The following is a 17,888-nucleotide window of genomic DNA, read 5'->3' on the forward strand; positions in this document are numbered from 1 at the left end:
CTCAGCACAGACCCAGTCTCACTAAACATTGCCCTGACAGATTAAAAACAACACACTCAGAGCTAATTCTGTTTCCTACCAGCCTGATAAAGTGTTGATTCCTTTCCAGTCTCACCAGAAGAGCAGCATCCCTCTTTGCCTTCTTGCAAATCAGTAGTTCTCCAAAAATGTTCCTTGCCTCAGAAGTCCTTATATCCCTGCTGCCATTTTGTGAAGCACCCTATTTCCATCCCCCAAAGAGCACTGGTACAAGCTGTGACTGTTTGGGAGCTTGAAGCCTTTTTAAACCCTCTGGAGGGGCGTGGAGCCACGTCCTGCCTGATCCTCATCACCTGCCTGGCCTGGCAGAGTAGGTCCAGCTGCTCCCTGACAACCCTAAAGGGTCTCTGCTCTCTGTCCATGTCCTGTGGTGCTGTACCTTGGTGCTGGGCAGAGCACTGGGTATTGAGATGTGCAGGTGTCCAGGTGAGCAGAAATGCCTTCTGGTTTGAGAGGCAGCCCAACTTTGGAGAGAGGGAGTGGGCAGTACTGTTTTATGTCCCCCAGACCACTGAGGCAAGGCAGGGCTGCTTAGCCTGGCAGCAGTTTAAATGCTCATTCCTGTGCAGATAGGTCTGGGTCTCTGGCTAAATATGTCTCTGGGCTGGAACCTTCCTCTGCTGCAGGCCTGCAGTGACCCAGAAACAAGGGCACACCCACCCCTGACCCACTCCCCAGATCTGGGCCTTTGCCTGCTCTGTTTTACCTCACCAGGCTGTGAACCAACCTCACAGGGAGTAACCCTGTGCAGGACAACCACTGCTCCCCCCCACGTATCTGGGGACTTGGAATTGCTGTGGGGAGCCTGATCTGAAAGGGCCTTGAATGAAAGGGCCATAAGCCCCATATCCCTTTGGAGTTACAGCTGCTGTGTGTGTTGTGAAGTGTCTGTGTGTGATGCCAATAACCCCCTTTTCCCTGCAGTGTTCATATCCATCACCCACGTCCATCGCACCAAGCCCCTGTGGAAGAAGAGCCCCCTCTCCAACCGCTGGTGGACGCTCACTGTGGCTGTTGTGTGAGTATCCCCAGGCCCTGATGAGGCATTCCAGAATGCTGGAGCAAGCAGGGCTCTAGCTCAGCTCCAGCACCAGTTTGCTGGTGCTGAAGAGACAGCAATTGATATCCACTGCTGAACTGGTGAAGGGTCTCTGTTGTGAGCATTTCAGCCTGAACCCTGATCTGCAGATCCTGGGAAGCTTGTGAGCTCTGCTGAGGTTTGCTGTGTCTGTTTTTGATCTTAGATTGCTGGGGCAAGTGGCACAGACTGTGCTGGACCTGAAACTCTGGGAAAACCTCAATTCTTCTTTGACCTTTAACCATGTTTCCATCTCCCCGGTCTCATGGCTCCTGGGTTTTCTTTCCTTGGTCCTTGTGGTTATCATCAATGAGATTGTCAAGCTGCATGAAATCAGGTATGGGGGTAGTAAGGAAGATGAGGAGAAAGGGCTGGATTCTCACTCCAGCCTGGCCTTGAGCTGCAAAAAAAATCATGCCCAGGGAACAGGGTGGGGAATAAAAAGGAAAAGATGATTGCATTGTGTAAATCACCTGGTTATTGTGTTCCACCTCTCAGGGAGGAAGCACAGGGGAGGAAAGAGGGTCAGGGAAGGGCAGTGGCAGTGATTGGGAGCAGGAAGGGAGACCAAAATTTCCTTGTCTCAAACCAAAGAGAGGGAGACAGCCAAGGTCTATGAAATACCAATGTAGAATTGGAGGGGGCTGTTCTCTTCATCTTGTCCCATGAGGACAGAGAGGCATTGAATCCCAGCAGAGGAAACAGGCCTTCACACAGTGCCTGGACTGTGGGACTCGTTTTCAGGGGAAGTGGCTGAAGCCAAGAATTAGTAGCAGGCAGCGACTGGCTGTTCTCCCCAGCACAGGGAGCAGCCAGGGCTGGGAGTTAACGCTAATGAACGTTTACTCAGGAAATGGGCTGGTGAGGAAAAGCAGCAGGGATTACAGGGAACCCTGGTGGGGACAGAGACACCATCTCTGTTCCTGGGGAAGGGTTTCTGAACCTTTCTCTGCTGTGTCGGGTGTCCCTGGAGATGGGATTTGGCTGGATGGGGAAGGACTGAGACCATGGGTTGCCTTCTGGTTGTGATTTCCCTCCCAGGCTACCACAGGGACCAGGCCAAGGGCTTCCCTGCTTCTTGGGACTGGCAGCTCAGGAATGGCAGTGGGACAGCCTTGCTTGCCTTTCACCTCTCCATATGCTGACTCTCTTCTTTGTTCTGCCTTCTCCAGGGTCCGGGTCCGTTACCAAAAGAGGCAGAAGCTGCAGTTTGAAACCAAGCTGGGGATGAATTCGCCATTTTAAATGCTCCCAGCTCACGTTCCCTGGAGCCAGGGCCAAACAGCCACATCCTGCACTGGGAGAGAGGCTGCACCAAAGGCTCAGGAAGCTTTCCCTCACACATGCAAACCAGACAGCCTCCTGGCAAAAGTACATCAGCACCTTCCCGGGGCCCCAGGCAGGGATCCCCCCCAGGTATGCAGCCCCTCCCCAGCCTGCCAGGGTACACTCACAGGAGCCTGCAAGCTCTGGTGCCTCTTCAGGCTGCTCTTCCTTTATTTATTTATTACTAGAGTAATAGTATCATGGTGATGCTGAAATGAAGCGACTCCTTTCCTCTGTGTGAGCAAATGGGTTTCCTGGGCCTGCAGGGGAGATGTAGGTCTGCTGAAGCAAGAGATCTCTATTGAAACCCGTTTTGTTTTCCCATCTCTGCCTGCTCTCCCTGTGTGCATGCCTGTGCATGCCCTCACCTGCCTCCCTGTCCCTGTGTCCTGGGGTGAAGGAGCCATCCCTCTTGCAGTTCCAGGAGTGCTGGGAGCCAGGTGGGGACTGGAGCTCCCATTCCTGAGGAGACAATGGGAAGGGTCTCTGGCAGGGCGCTGGGACAGCCAGGCTGGGCCAGGCCTGCCCTCTAGTGTTGTTGCTGTATCCTTATCCCGGCTGTTGAGTGCTTCAGAAGAGGGATGAGACACTGCTTTAGGAAAAGCTGCCCCCGTTTGACTGTCTGATCTGGTGCAGAGGGAATCATTAGGGCAGCTCTGCCTGCCTGCAGGGAGCCAGCATGGCTCAGCTTCCTCCAGCCGTGTTGAACGAGCTTTTATCTGCTTTAACAACCCCAGAGAGGTTTATAACCGTTCTCCTGTTTGTGATCCGAATTGCTGTTCTGCTTCAGTAACATGCCTGCTTGAGAGAGCCACAGCCAGAGATAAAACCTGAGCCTGCCTATCCTACCCTGGAGGGAGGGGATGTCTTTCCTGGCAGGATATCTGCAACTTGCAGTTGTGACTAAGACAGAGCTGGTGGATGGCTCCTTCCCCAGTCCCAGGATTGTGCTGCATCCAGTATGTTCTCTCCGAGGCACAGGGAAACCCCCCCCTCATCATGTCTTTCTGTGACAGTGCTGGGAAGTCTCTCCCCTCCATGCTAATGCCTTCACACAGAATCACAGGATGGTTTGGGTTGGAAGGGACTTCAAGGCTCATCTAGTTCCACCCCTCTGCCCATGGGCTGGGATGTCACAGACCAGGTTGCTCCAAGCCCTGTCCAGCCTGGCCTTGGACACTTCCAAGGATGGGGCATCCACAACCTCCCTGGGCAACGTTTGTTCCCTGTTTTTCTGGAGGTCTCTTTGTTTGCCTGGGGGGACCCTCCCATGAGGGTTTGCTGCAAACCAGGATCTGTCCCAGTGCAGCACACCTGCTCTGAGCTCGGAACAGACCCCAGCTGTACTGGGAACACTGGTGCTGTTGTGGGCTGACAGGCAAGGGCCACACAGGAGCACACAGGCTTGGCTACCAGAGTATTTGCAGCTCATGGAGATATTGCCTCTAGTTCTAAAAACTGACCAAACCTGGTAAATCCTGGCCCTGTTTTTGCTCCCAAGATTAACACTACAGTTGGCTGTTACTTCCCTGTTGGTACCAGGGGCTAACAAATGGTGGCTGGTCCCTCCTGGGCAGGCAGGGAGCTCGCTGGAACCCCTGCACTCTGCCCTGCTGCTCCAGCTTGTCTTCCTCACTTCTCAGCATAACCAGAGAGCACAGACACAGCCTTGTGTCTCTAAGCAATACCCTCTCCCCACTGTGGGTCTGGTAGGGGAGCAAAGCTGGGTACAGGCAGTCCCTGAGCTCTGGGGATGCACGGGGGATGCTGGAGGGGAGCAGATGGGGGTGTTTGAGGCCTGGACCCTGTTCCTGCAGCTGGAGAGTGGATGTGGAGATCCCATGCTGTCAGGATTGCATGGGATAGGGAGCCAGCAGCTCACTGGCCACTCCTCTTGCAGCCTGGGTCTGAACTCTGCCCTCACTCCCCTGGCACTTGCAGAGCTGCCTGGCTCGGGGAGAACAAGCTGCGCCTTTCCCAGTCTCAATTCACTAAATGCCAGCTCCAGATCTGTTACACCTGGCACCTGAGAAATCACCTTTTCTTCTTGATGCCAGGGTTGGATCACAGGTGTGGTATTATCTCCTCTGTGGCTGAGCTGAGCTGGAGGCAGAGGCAGCACAGAGCTGCTCACTGCTGTCCCTGCAGAGCAATTTTCCTCCCACCCAGACCTCAGCTCTTGCCCTGTGCCAGAACTGTTGTAGGTGATAAAAGGCAGCAGATTCCAGGGCTTCCTGCTGGCCACACCTTCCTCTAGAGGAGGCACCTCCAAGGGTTTCCTTCTCCGAGTGATCACAAATGTTTATTTTCCTGCATCCTCCTTCCCCTGCTAGACATGGAGGGAGCTGAGGCGTATGAATGGAGCCTCTTGGATGGTCTTGCCAATGCCACCCTTCCCTCAACCACTAAGGGTGTCCAAGGGTCAGGGTGCATGGCTTCAGAAGGAAATTTCCTACATCAAGATGTTTTTAAATGCTGTATGTTTTATATTAAATTTTTTGGGATGTATGTAAAAATATTTCATTTGTATTAAAACTTGTAAATTGTATTAAAAAAAAAAAAAAGATAAACAAACCCAGACCCACATGCATCCAGTATATGAATGGCAATAAATGCTTGTCTTGGATAACACACCCAGTGAGAGTGGGAACGAGTTTGCACTAGCAAAGGAAGGAGGTAAAAATGTGTGTGGCTGCTCAGGTCACAGGGTGTGAGTTTCCTGGCTTGCCTGTTGTAGGGACACAGCCCAAGTACTTGGATGCTCCTGGGACCCGATCTTGGCCTTTTTCCCACTTTCTGCTCAGCTTTGGACAAATCTGTGCAGCTCTGAATACCTCTTCCTACAGAATAAGTTTGCTTACCTGGTGGTTTCGTGGATCCCAGGCACTGCTTCAGTCGAGGCTGGTGGCACGGTTTGAATCCCTCGGGATGGATGGAAGGTCAGGGTGAGCTGGAATAGGCACTGGGAGCACTGGAGACAAGAATGAGGAGCCCTGGGATGCTTGTCTTGAGCAAAGCAGGCCCTGGGGTCACTGTCACCACACTCTTGACCATGCACGAGGAGGAGGGATGCTCTGCCTGGCCGGTGGAGGGAGCTGAGGTGTTGGGATGTGCCCAGAGCTGGGCAGTGGGACACTGGGAGGTGGTGCTGGTCCCCGCTCTCACCATGTCACTGCCACGGTGGTGAAACTCAAACTGAACGTTCACCTTGCAGGACTCAGCAGGGGAGATTATCTGAGGAAACCCTGGAGCACTCAAGGGACGGAATAAAGCTGATCCTCCATGAACTTCAAACAGTAGGCGACAAGTTTGTGCAATTTGACAGGAAGGACACAACTAGGCAAAACTATCAAAAGGGTAAAATATGCCCCACTGTTTAATAGAATTTAGTCTTAATGGATGTTAGTGGAAAACAAAACACATGATTAACGCAAACAGAGCAGATGGTTTAAAATCTGTTGTCAGTCTGGTGATTACATGGGCTATTTTTTCCCCTCACTGTCTCGCTGCACGGAGCAGGTGCAGCTGGGGTCAGTTAGTCCCAGTTGCAGTGTACATAACTTACACACCATACAGTAGCTTCAAAATAGAGATCTAGAGCTTTTAAAAAATAGGCATTCTTCTGCAAAATCGAATGTTTAATTCCCTTATTGACAATGAGAGCAGCGTCGTGCTGCCCTCAGGTGGCTCAGACGGCGGCAGCTCCACCCCAGTGTCCTCTTATCCCTGACCCTACAGTCCAAGACTTGCAGTTCTGGTTAGTAAATATATATAATAAATCACATTTAAAATATATACATTGGCCTTTTAAAAAAAAACATTTACAGTTTATCAACACTGGAAAAAAAAAATAACTGGGTTTGTCCCAGGTTGACTCACGAGAGTAAAAATCAGTTTTAAAAGGTTTCTGTGAACCTCTTGATAAAGTGCCACTGGTTGTAGCTATTTGAAAACATCATGTCCATGATGTGGCACTTGCCTGTCAGACATAGGCAGTGGATACACTGAGTGGGACAGAAATCAGAGACCAATTCATCAGGAGAGAAGTGTCTTAGAGCCTCACAGTTGTCCCAGCCAACAATAGGATTTTAGGTTTCTTCAGGACTTCTTTGTCTTTGCTTTTCAGCCCAGAAGCCAGGCTGGCATCTCTCACCTGCCCAGCCCACAGCACAGCTGCCCTCAGGAGCAGAGACGCTTGGGATTGTCCAGTTGGGCTTTGCTCCCCTTCCCATGCAACAGGACAAGGGGCTGCAAACAGTCCAACTCAGCCACAAACTCCCAGAAGGATTGGGAAGCAAATTCCTCCTCAGCCACCTTCTCCCTTTCCAGTTTGGCTTTGCATTGCCGATTTTTTTTTTACAAAAGAGGGGAATACGTGGATTTTTCTTTCCCTTTGTTTGGATTTTTTTTTTTTTTTTTTGTAACAAATGGCACTTCAGCACAATCTTTCAGTTCCCTTCTGGTGCTCCGATGCTTTCATTTGCTTGGCATGCCGGGCGCGAGCCAAGTTCGGGGCTCTTGGACATATTTAGCCATGCACTACTGAGCAGATCCTGCGAGAGAGAAATCTGTCTCCGAGCCATGCAGCCGTTTCCTCCCGCCTGGATGCAGGGAGCTGTCTCTGCAGCCACGGGCTGTGGCCGCATCCAGCGCACAGGAGCTGCTTCCCGAGCCGCATTCCCGCGGGGCACGCGGGGTCAGCTCTCCCGCCCGGCCTCGGTGCCGCGGGGAAGGATCGCGCCCGGCCCCGAACGCCGCTACTGTTCAACAATGCTGGCGGCGGCGTTCGTGCCAGCAGCTCCCTGCAGGGAGGGGGACTGGGAAAACGGGCTGTTTCCTCACAAAGAAAAGGGATAGGGGAGGGGGGAAAAAAAAGAAATTAAAAAACGTCAACACGCTGCTACTTCGCTCTGGAAGGACCAGGGTGGGGGTTTGTGTAGGCACGGTGTTGGCAGAGGGCAAACTCCACGATCCAGACGGACTGGCCCAAATCCCCAGGCCTTTGGTGCTGCCATCACCATCCTCATCGCTCTGGGAAGGGGCAGGAAGGCCCCCCATGTCCGGCTGGGCCATGACAGAACATCCGCTGCTTCGGAGGCTGTGCCAGCCCCATCCTGAGGGGGTTGTGGGTCCCGCCGGAGGGATTTCGATCCACTTGGATTACACGCTGCCTGATGCTGACGCATTTGGAAAAGCGGCAAATAAAGCAGAAAGGTTCCTTCTCGCTCCACAAGCTGCCAAATTGCGACAAGCCCTGTCTTCTTTTAGCTGCTGTCAGGCCTTGCCGGGGCTGGGACTGCTCAGTAAATCGCCAGCTCAGTGGCGGCTGCCCGGGGAGGTCTCTCCTGTGACACATTGTTGGCAGGGGATAAATAATAAGAGGCAAGGCTTGACAATGCAGTGGGGAAAGAGAAAGGTTCCTTGTGGAGGCTCCTCAGCTCTGTGCAAGGGAGCGAGGGCTTCTCTGTGCCCTCCAGGACCGCATGTGCAGCCCCCTCTGGGCTCTCCTCCTGCTTCCAGTCTGGTGGGAAATGCTTGACCCCCTCAGAAACCGGCCCACAGCCACGCTGGCACGTGTGACACAGAGCCAGGGGTGAGCTGCGTTCCCAGCTGCAGTGCAAAGTGCGGGGAGGGAGCGGCTGGAGAGACCTGGTGGCGCCGCTCGGTGCCAGATCCGCTCCTCCCATGGCGAGGGGCACTGGCGGAGCAGCCAGAGGTGAGGAGGGGAAGGAGGGAGCAAGCCTCAGTCCAGCATCGCGTCCAGCTGGTCGGCCAGGTCGTCAAACATGTTGCTGATGTCTTCCAGGATGTTCTTGGCCGAGTGCACAGTCCCAGGGTGGCTGGGGAGGAAAGGGAGAGAGTCAAAGCACCGCCCAAAGGCTGCAGGTGCTGATGGGGAAGGTTTGGCCAGGCTGGACCAGATCAGTGGCAGCTGGAGCTCGGCACACAGCTGGGCTCAAGCACCAGTGACCTGTGTGGTGCAGGCAGTACCCATGCACAGCTTCCCAATCCCGCCTCAGAGGTCCAGCCCCAGGATTTCCCTCACCTCTCTGCCTCCTCCACCGTGATCTTCTTCTCAGCTGCCTGCAGGGTGGCTGCCAGTGTGGAGTTGGTCTGCTCCAGCCGCTGCTGGGCCAGGGTGGCCCCCGGGGCAGCTGCCAAAGGCTTTGCCAACACCTTACTGCCTGTGTCCAGTGTCAGGGAGCTGGGACCAGGCAGGGACCCGATCACATCCGGCACCGCCTCTGTGGCTGCCCAGGGAGCAACAGTGTGGCGGGAGGGCTGCAGGACCTGCTGGTAGATGGTCTTGGGCCCAGAGAAGACAAGCTTGGTGGATGCCACAGAGGTGTGCTTGGTGGAGACATCTGCAGAGGAAGGGGATTCATGGCACATGGTGGCACAGGTCCTCCTTGCCTCCCATACCAACACAGGAGGGAGCCTCAGGCCCTGCCACCACCTCAGGGACACCCCCACAATCCCCCTTACCTGCAGTGGGTGTCCTCACCACGGCCGTGCCAACCAGCTCTGTGGGGCTGGGGGCTTTGGTGGGGCTCGGTGCCTTCTTCATCCCTTTCTCCAGCGACAAGATGCTTTTCTCTATCTCTGCAATCCTGAACTCCACGCTGTCATCGTCAAAGGCATCCCCGGCCAGCCCAGCCCGTGGTGCCTGTGCTGGTGTGGCAGGGCCTGCGATGCTCACTGCCTGTGCCTGGGCATACTGGGGTGTGGGGGTGCCCCCCGGCTCAGCCTGCCCGGCCATGCTGAACGCCTTCAGCACCGCCTGCAGCGGCTCCCGCTCCCTGAACCGCGGCCGGCGCTTCACCGTGTCCGACTCGGTGAGGTTGAACTCCAGCACGGGCGGCTCCTTGGTGGCAGCAGGAGCTGCCGGCTCCTTCCCAGCAGAGCAGGGGGGCTCTGCTGGCTGGGAACCAGGCTCTGTGTCCGGCACAGCTGTGTCGGCCTTGGGATGCCCAGTGGGCTTCGGCCGCTGTTTGATGGTTAAGTTGCCTTCTTCTGCAAAGGGGATACACTCACTGGAGCTGTTCTGGGAGGACGAGGAGGAGACCCCTGGCTTGGCCTCCTCCTCCGTGTCCGAACAGGCGTCCTCTCGCTCGCCCTGTGCAGCCACCTCTGTCATGGGACCGCTGGGCTCGCTCAGTGTCCGTCTCCGTGACTTGCTGCTCTCAAAGGGGTCCCTGCTGCCATCAGAAAGCGTGGCACTGCTGGTGTCACCGCCAGCGTAGGACTCGTCACCCACATCTGCCTGGGGGAGACAGTCCTGAGTCAGGTGCAGTGGTTTTGGGGCCAGGAGGGGCTTGGGCGGACTCGCCCCTGGTGTTCCCTCCAGCGCAGCTGCCAGGCTCTTCACTGTCCTGCCACGGCCAGTGTCACTGGGGGTGGCACCTGCATCAACCACATCCTGGGGGGCCGTGGGCTGCTGCTCGGGGTTGGGGGGCTGCTCACTGTCTGCCTCGGCAGCAAGGGCACTGGAGACGGAGCTGAGGCGCTTGGGAGGCGGCGGCGGAGGGCCCTTGCGCTTGGCACGGATGGCGAAGGACTGGCTGCGGGTCACCTTGGCATCCACCTGCAGACAGGCCCGTGGCATTTGGCTGCGGCCCGGCCGCCGTGTCAGCGTGGCATAGGAGCCCAGGGTGCTGGTGGGAGCCCCCTCCTCCTCCTCGTGCTCCCCGTCCGACAGCGCGTAGCGGTTCAGGCTGTGGGAGCGCTTCTTGTGCTTGAAGCCTTCGCCCCCGTTGTGCTGCTCCCCGGCCATGGGGGATGTGGTGGGTGGCTCTGTGGGGCCACACTGGCTGTGCAGGTAGGAGAAGCCTTTTTGGGCTGATGTCTGCAGGCTGCTCTTCTGCCCTGGGGAGATGGAGGGGTACGGCTGCGCCAGGGCCTTGGGCTGCTCCGCTCCCAGGAGGGATGGGACCGTCGGGGATTTCAAGGAGATGTGTGGGTACATGAAGACGTACGGGGCTGTTCCCTTGCTGGGGGTCTGGGGAGGAGTACAGGGGGTGACTGCTGGAGTCCCGGCTCCTTTCTGAGCCGTGGGCCGGGCGTACTGATCCGTGCCTTCGGGCAGGTTCCTCTCCTTGAGAGGGCTGCCTCCGCCGCCGTTGGCAAAGCCGTTCAGCCCCTCGGGGGACACGAGCATCCCGTAGGGCTCAGGACTGGGCCGTCCCGGCAGGCTGGCCGGGCTCTCCTTGCTGCGGGGCGGTGCACAGGACTGCCCACTGCTGCTGCTGCTCTCCCCACTGCCCAGGCTCTCCTGCGAGGGGCTGGAGAGGCGCCGGGACAGCACATTGTCCTGCGAGTGCCCCGAGCCCCGGGACCGCACCCCGATGCTCTCCTGGCTCCGTGACATTCCCTGGCTGCTCTTGATGCCGAGTGTCTCGTGGCAGCTGTTGGACATGGCTGTCTGGAGCTCGTAGCTGAGCTCGCTGTCCTGGAAGGTCGTCATTTTGGGGGTGTGTGGGGACTGGCACTCCCCGTTCTCCAGTGACTCGATGGTGACAATGTCCAGGGAACCGGGGACTTTCCGTCTCGCCAGAGTTGCTTCTGCTTGGTTGAGGCTTTTGCGGAGGTCTCTGAGCTTCTTGACGGCCAGCATGATCTTTTTCTGGTGGCCTGCGGGAAGGAAAAGGACATTAGGTTGGCTCCAGCCCCCAAGGCCTTTGTTTCCTGGCCAAGAAGAGTCATGGTCACGTCACCAACCAGAGCAAAGGCCTCTGGGTTATTCAAACCCTGCCTATGGGAGGGAACAAACTGCCTCCAGCATCTACCTGGCTCAGCCCAGCTCCAGCCTGCCAAGGAGAGTCCTTAGGGACAGCCATGAACTGCCCTTTCCGGGTGCTCAGGACATGCCTGCACCTCCCAGCCTGAGGGAGAATGGGGCGTGGGGACTGGGTGAGAAACTTGGCTGGCCTGGGCCACCCCAGCACGGCAGGAGGGACTCACCCAGCTTGTTGATGCCGATCTCTTGCAGATCCTCCCACGTCAGGTCCGTCACAATGGTGATGGAGTCATAGCCATTGTTCACCAGCTTTTTGTGGTACTGGGGCAACCCGATGGCACTGAGCCAGTCCATCAGGTCAGCCTGGAAAGAGCACGGAGATGCTGCTGTGAGCATCGAGGCATTGGCAGCACCTTCATTATCCCCTCCCTGTCTCTGCTCAGGAGTCTGTGTTTTCAGGGTCTCTCTGACTGCATTAAGACAGTCAAAGCCATTGCAGTGTGCATTTACTTAGACCCGCTCCTGGTCCTGTCCTGGGGTGAGCGAGCTCTGAGAAAAACCTAGAAGAAGAGGGTGACCAAAGCCCCGGTGCCAGGGACTCACCGGGATGTAGTTGGGCAGCCACTCGGCGATGCTCAGCTGCCCGATCTCCGTGGAGATCTTCTTCCTGTGGCCTGGCTTGGTCACGCCGATGGCCGTCAGATCCTAAGGGGAGCAGAGTGGGGCCATGGTCAGCTCAGGGAGCACAGAGCAGTGGGTACCACTGTCAGCAGCTCAGGGGATGCTGACCAGAGCGAGGAAGGACCTGCCCTACCTCGGGGGTCATGCGGCTGATGGTGGGCACGTCGTAGCCGGCGTTGAGGAAGTTGGCAGTGTACGACTCCAGCTGGAACTCACGCAACCAGTTGTAAATCGCTTCTGCATCCTGAGGAGAGGACAGGACACAGCACAGCCCATCACGGTGGCTGCAGGGGCTGGAAGGACCTGACTGCTCCAGGCAGGACAACGGAATCCCCTTGGGCAAGACCCACTTGTCGCCAGCCTTCTCAAGACCCAGTTCCCTGTGTCCCCAGTGCAGTGAGAGCTGGGCTGAGTGCCCCAAACACAGCCCTCTCACCCAGCGCACCATTTCCCAGTTGTCCCAGTTACCTTCCCCTCGAGGAGCTGCTCGGGACGCAAGAACTGGTGGGAGAAGACCCTGTCTCCAGGGGGGCAGCTGCCTGGGGTCTCTAGGCTCTGTGACCCTGCTCGAGAGGAGAAAGGAGAACTGTCACGGGGGTACCTGAGCAGCAAGCAGTACCCATGGCTGGGGGGACACCTGTCCCCAAGGTCCCATGGAGCTGGGACAGCCCTCACCTGCTGTGGTTGTCAACTGCCCATTGCGTGGCTCTGATCCCAAAAGGTGTTGCTGGAGGTCGTCGCTGGAGGAGGGCAGAGGCTGAGGGAGAGGAGGAATGAGTGAAGGAGGGACCCTGCTCCAGAGACAAGCCCTGTCACACCCCCAGGAGTAGATGGGTGGTCCCTGCACTGGGCTGCTGGGCACAGCTTCCCCTAATGAAGGGCTGGTCCTCAGCAAGAGATCTAGACAGGATTTGGCCCAGGGCCTTTTTTATCCTCTCAGATGACACAGAGATGCTGCATGGTACCAACCACGGCCTCCAGCTCCACTCAAAAAGGCCAGCTGTGCTTTGGGGAGCAACTGAAGACCCCCCAGAAGCATCTCCCTGCTGAGTCCTGGCAGCAAGTAGGGGTTTGGTGGAGGATGCTCAGCTCCAGCAGTCCTTCCTTTGAAAGGAGGGATACAGGCGGGCAGGGAAGGGGCTGGGGGAGCAGGGGCTGGTGCCTACCCTGGCGTTCTCGATGAGGATGCTGGTGCTCTGCCCGTTGGTGCCCTCGGTGCTCTGGCCGCTGCCGGCGCTGCGGATGCTGCCGATGCTGCCCTCGCTGCCCACGCTGTTCCTGTCTCCTGCTGCTCGGGGCAGGCAGGGAGGCCGTCAGGAACACCCCGGGATCAGGGCTGACACAGGGCACAGAGGTCCCCAGCAGGGACCCGAGTGCCAACACAGTGATGCCAGTAATAAACAGTCTCCCACAAGATCCCTCTGGCCACAGACGATGCACCAGTTCCCTCCCGCCTCCCAGCATGCATGACACAGACAGGGTGACCTGGGCTGGCAAGGGACACACAGAGGGGACATGGGGATGCAGCCTGGCTGAGGACACAGAGAACGAAGGGGCTGCTCTGTGGGCTCCCCTAAACTCCCTTTCCCTGCGCCTGCTCCCTCTCATCTGGCTGCTTCCCCGCTGAGAGGTGGAAGGAGAGTCTCCCCCCGTGTACCCCTGGGAACAGGGGAAGGTCCCCAGCCCCTCTCCCTCCCCAGCTGCTCCCCTGACCTGAGCTGTCAGGGCCCGGGGCCGTCCGGGTTAGGGTGAGGTGGCCACTTGGGGCTGCCTGGTGAGGACACTCGTCGGGGAGGTGCTGCAGCCCACCGGGGGGTGCTGGGAGGGCCCCGGGGGGACCCTGGCGCTGGTGTGCGGGTGCCACACGGGGGACAACCATGCCTGCATTCAAAGACAAAACACGTGTGGTCAGAGCTCATGCGGGAGGCAGTGGGGGGGGACAGCTGAGCCTCAACCCCCAAATTACCACCCCACCAATGGTACAACCTCCTGTGCCCATCTGAGTCCTTCTCTTCCCCCCTAGCTAGCCAGGGCTGCGGGGCCTGTCCTACAGGAGGTGTTGGAAAGGGTGGGATGGTTTCACACAGGGGACTGTCCCCAGCAGGGCCACTGACCTGTTCTCTTGCTGATGACCTCAGCGATGGAGGGGGGGAAGTATCCGACACGGTCGGTGCCTTTCTGGGCATCGTGGATGTGCCCCTTCCATCGCCCGTCCGGATGCTGCTCCAGGACCTGCCATGGGGACGAGAGGGGTGGGATTGGTACCCAGGGCCATGGTGGGGCAAGGGGATGGGGAGCAGGGAGCAGCCTCACCGTAATGACGTCTCCTGCTCGGACGTTTAGAGCAGTCGGGTCGTGGAGGTTCCAAAAATCCTTCAAAGCTCGGACCTTCAGGATTCCTGATGCCTCTGAAGGCAAGGGACAGAGGGAAGAAAGAAGGTGCCAGAGCGCAGGGAGGAAAGAGAGTGGGTTCATGGAAGGCAGATGGAGAAAGCAAAAGCAAGGAGAGGGGAGAAGAAAACATTACTACTACAGGAAGGACTCAATCTCCAGACACTGTCCACGTTTGGGATGTGGGCACATGACACGGGACTGGGATGCTGGCACTTACAGCCACACTGGTTTAGGCTACTCAGGAGCACTGGGAGCCCAAGCAGGTCCCAGCGGGAGGAAGCCCCTCTCAGTGCTGTCCCCACCTCACCTCTTAGCAGCTGCTTGATGTCCTTGCTGGCGTGTGAGGTGGTGAACTGGTTGACGATGTCCAGCGCCGTCTGGTTGTAGGTGTTCCTGATGTTCACGTCAACACCGCCCTGCCCAGGAGGAGACGTGGTCATGCCCAGACCCCCCACTTGCTGCTGAACTCATGGGGGACGAGGGACAGAGGGGAAGGGGTGCTGGCTGACCCCCAGGGGCCTGTCCCCCCGTGCAGCCCCGTCCCCACCGCGCTCACCTCCAGCAGCAGCCGCACCACCTCCGTTTTGCCGTAGAGCGCGGCCTCGTGCAGGGCTGTGCCCGTCTTCGTCTGCTTGTTGATCTCAATCCCAGCCTTCAGCAGCTGCCTGGTGAGAAGGAGGGGAAAGGCATGAACAGCAGGCCATGGACATCAGGGCCAGGCAATGGGCTGCTTTGTGATGGGAAGGGGACAGCACCTGGCACCCTGCCTTGGGGATGAGGGGCTGAAGCAGGGAGGTGGGTTTGGGAGGATGCAGGACTGAAGCCATGATGGCTTTTTCCAGAAAAGGGCAGTGCCCTGGGCTGGCAGGGGGTTACCTGATGATCTCCTTGTGCCCGTTCTTGGCTGCCAGGTGCAGCGGGGTGGTGTAGTTTGGGTCAGTGGAATCCTTGGACTGTCCCTCCAGGAGGGCGACACACAGATGGCTGTTCAGCAGCAGCTGGGCCACCTGCATGGGGCACAGGGGAGCAGCTGAGTGCAGGTACCCCCCCTGCACCCTCCCAGCAAGGGACTGGGGGCCAGCCTATGACTCCCCATCCCACCAGTCCCCTCCATCCAACAGCCCCAGGGCTCAGCCTGAGCTGGACAGTGCTTGGCAAGGCCACACTCTCGTGAGGGGCCATAAAAGGTCACAGCAGCCAGAAATAGTCTTCCCATAATCAGGCTTTTCAGACCAAGCCCTAAAAACCTCCAGTCTCTCCAGCCCAGAGCAACTCTCAGCGTCTCAGGGCAACCCAGAGGCACAGAGGAGTTATTTTTACTGCCCTGTTTATAGCTGCAGACATTATGGATACTCCAAAAATGGAAATATCCCCCTTGTCCCCTCCTGGTGGGGCATGGAACAGTCTGGCTGGCCGTGCTCCAGCCCAACCTGGCAGTGCTGGCTGCGCTGGGGTGTCCCAGAGCACAGAGTGGCCTATCCCCACAAGCTGTGCCAGGGACCTGGAGCGGGGCCGGATGCTCAGAGTTTGCTGGGATTAGCCAGCTCAGCCTATCTGCGCTTAACCGCAAGCAAAGCCGGGGTGGGGGGGGGAGACTGTGGAGAACCGGGAGCGAGAACTCCTGGCTTCCCTCCCAGCCCGACGCTGCCCTGCTGCGAGGTCAGGAGCAAAACCCGCAGCTCCCAGACTCAGGATCTGGCCTTGTCCTGCCATGGGAGGAGGCAGGTGCTGCCTGCTGGGCTCCGAGGCTTGTGGCAGTGGGAGAGCGGTTGTGGCCAGACCCAGCACTTTGCTCCCAGAGGAGCCAGCCGGCTCCAGAGCCGCCCCCGGAGAACGAACCAGCCCCGGGCAGAGCCCCACAGCACCCACCTTCAGCCGCCCGAACTCGCAGGCCAGGTCCAGCGGGGTTTTCTTCGCCTTGTTGATGAGGCAGGGGTTGGACTGGTGCTGGAGCAGCATCTCCGACTGCGGGGAATCAACGTGGCACGGGGGGGCTCAGCATCACCCCGCGCCCCTGCCACCGTCCCCCGGCACGGCGGGGTTTGCCCCCACCCACGAGCCCCCAGCGTGGGGGGTGCTGGGCTCTCACTTACCACCTCGTAGTGGCCGTACTGTGCCGAGAGGTGCAGCGGGATCTGCCCGTCCAGCGAGGCCATGTTGACGGAGGCGGCGGCGCGGAGCAGCACCCGCACGGGCTCCACGCGGCCCTGCCAGGCCGCGTAGTGCAGGGGCCGCATCCCTGCGGGGAACGGGGCTCAGCAGGGCTGGGCACGGCCCCCGGCCTCGCCTGGGGGGGCTGACCTGGCTGCCGGGGGTCGTGCCGGGGGTCACCCCTTACCATTGCTGTCCTTGATGTCCACAGTGGCCTGCGCTTCCAGGAGCAGGGAGATGAGGTCCAGGCTGCCGCCCAGGGCTGCATGGTGCAGTGCCGAGAACCTGGGACACAAGGCAGGGCTCAGCCCGGCCCCACAGCTGACCCCACAGCCCCCTCTGCATGGGGACATGGGCTGGGATTGTCACCAGCTGTTCATGGCTATATCCTTCCTGATTCCCTGCTCCCAGTGCTTCAGTTCCCCCATAACAAAACACAGATAAATCCCTCCAAGCTGTGCATGCTCCAGGGCTCAGCAAGGGATGCAGGGACTCTGTACCTTGGGAAACCCCCTGTCCCGTGCAGGAGGCAAATAGGCAGGATGGAGGGAGATGCATCTCCCCTCTCCCTGGTGCAGCCAGGCAGCCAAACGCTGCTCACAGCATCTGGCAAGCTCATCGGCCCAGTGGCTACTCCTGCCCCTCTGCCAGCTGCCCCCTCCCCATGCCAGCAGGGATGCCGAGAGACCATGGCAAAGCGTGGGAGGCCGCTGGGAATGAAAGAGCCCTGTGTTTTGGGGCTGTGAAAGCGGCCTGTCTGCCTGGCGCTCCCCCCGTGCTGTCACGTGAAGGGCCAAGGCCGAGCAAGAGGGTCCCTGTGCCACCAGGGATTAGCCTGTGTGCCACTCCAAGGGGGCTGAGGGGCTCCTGACAGCGCCAGTGTGGGGCTCTGATGGGTTCTGCAGGGTTCCAGCCCCGTGATGGGGATGCAGCTCAGCCAGCATGGCTCTCCTCGTGATCTGCAGTCCCAGAGCACCCCCAAACCCCTGGTCAGTCTCTGGATGTTGCAGGAGGGACACCAACCCCAGCAGAAAGGGCTGCTTCCTCCTCCAATACACCCACCATGTCCACGGGGCACAGCAAAACCTCTGCCTCGAAGTGTGAATGTGGGGGGTACAAAATCCCCCTGACCCAGCCCTGTGGGGGTCCTTGCAGGACCTGGGGCAGCTGCACAAACCCGTGCTCACCTGCCCCATCCCTTCCAAGCCACAAGTGAGGTGGTGCCAAGGACACCACCAGCACCATGGCTCTCCCAGGAGAGCCACACACTGCCATCCCTGTGCTCGGGTCTCACCTCCCCATCGTCCCTTCCTGTGCCCCATCCAAACCCAATGCCCTGCCTGTGTCCCTCTGGCAGAGAACAGACCCTTTACCCCCAATTCCCATCAGCAGCCCTCCTGGAGCTGCCTGAGCACAAACCCTGTGCCTTATCAGAATCGGATCATTGCTTCTATTACTAAATATTTTTTTCTATTAAGCTCC

General features: G+C 58.3%; 2 protein-coding genes across 5 annotated transcripts in view; one reads left to right on the forward strand and one right to left on the reverse strand.

The window, feature by feature from the left end:
- The window catches only part of TMEM94 (transmembrane protein 94), a 50,275-nt gene extending 45,252 nt beyond the window's left edge, over window positions 1-5,023 (forward strand). For all 4 annotated transcript variants that reach the window (XM_051797906.1, XM_051797907.1, XM_051797905.1 and 1 more), the window contains 3 exons: window positions 964-1,057; window positions 1,284-1,454; window positions 2,290-5,023. In XM_051797906.1, coding sequence (XP_051653866.1) covers window positions 964-1,057; window positions 1,284-1,454; window positions 2,290-2,362 — 338 coding nt within the window. In that variant the 3' untranslated portion in view covers window positions 2,363-5,023. The remainder of the gene's footprint in view (window positions 1-963; window positions 1,058-1,283; window positions 1,455-2,289) is intronic.
- A 767-nt stretch (window positions 5,024-5,790) lies between these two features.
- CASKIN2 (CASK interacting protein 2) overlaps window positions 5,791-17,888 on the reverse strand; it is a 34,049-nt gene continuing 21,951 nt past the window's right edge. The window contains exons 4-21 of the mRNA XM_051797901.1: window positions 16,594-16,691; window positions 16,349-16,494; window positions 16,125-16,220; window positions 15,132-15,262; window positions 14,812-14,920; window positions 14,563-14,671; window positions 14,175-14,269; window positions 13,976-14,093; window positions 13,575-13,742; window positions 13,028-13,149; window positions 12,537-12,618; window positions 12,330-12,424; window positions 11,995-12,105; window positions 11,784-11,885; window positions 11,405-11,543; window positions 8,930-11,074; window positions 8,490-8,808; window positions 5,791-8,283 (exon numbers count right to left, since the gene is read on the reverse strand). Of these exons, the coding sequence (XP_051653861.1) occupies window positions 8,187-8,283; window positions 8,490-8,808; window positions 8,930-11,074; window positions 11,405-11,543; window positions 11,784-11,885; window positions 11,995-12,105; window positions 12,330-12,424; window positions 12,537-12,618; window positions 13,028-13,149; window positions 13,575-13,742; window positions 13,976-14,093; window positions 14,175-14,269; window positions 14,563-14,671; window positions 14,812-14,920; window positions 15,132-15,262; window positions 16,125-16,220; window positions 16,349-16,494; window positions 16,594-16,691 (4,282 nt within the window). The 3' untranslated portion in view covers window positions 5,791-8,186. The remainder of the gene's footprint in view (window positions 8,284-8,489; window positions 8,809-8,929; window positions 11,075-11,404; window positions 11,544-11,783; window positions 11,886-11,994; window positions 12,106-12,329; window positions 12,425-12,536; window positions 12,619-13,027; window positions 13,150-13,574; window positions 13,743-13,975; window positions 14,094-14,174; window positions 14,270-14,562; window positions 14,672-14,811; window positions 14,921-15,131; window positions 15,263-16,124; window positions 16,221-16,348; window positions 16,495-16,593; window positions 16,692-17,888) is intronic.

The sequence above is a fragment of the Manacus candei genome, unplaced genomic scaffold, assembly GCF_025592945.1.
Source record: "Manacus candei isolate 608988 ecotype Guabito, Panama unplaced genomic scaffold, ASM2559294v1 h1tg000047l, whole genome shotgun sequence".
In the NCBI taxonomy this organism is placed as follows: domain Eukaryota; kingdom Metazoa; phylum Chordata; class Aves; order Passeriformes; family Pipridae; genus Manacus; species Manacus candei.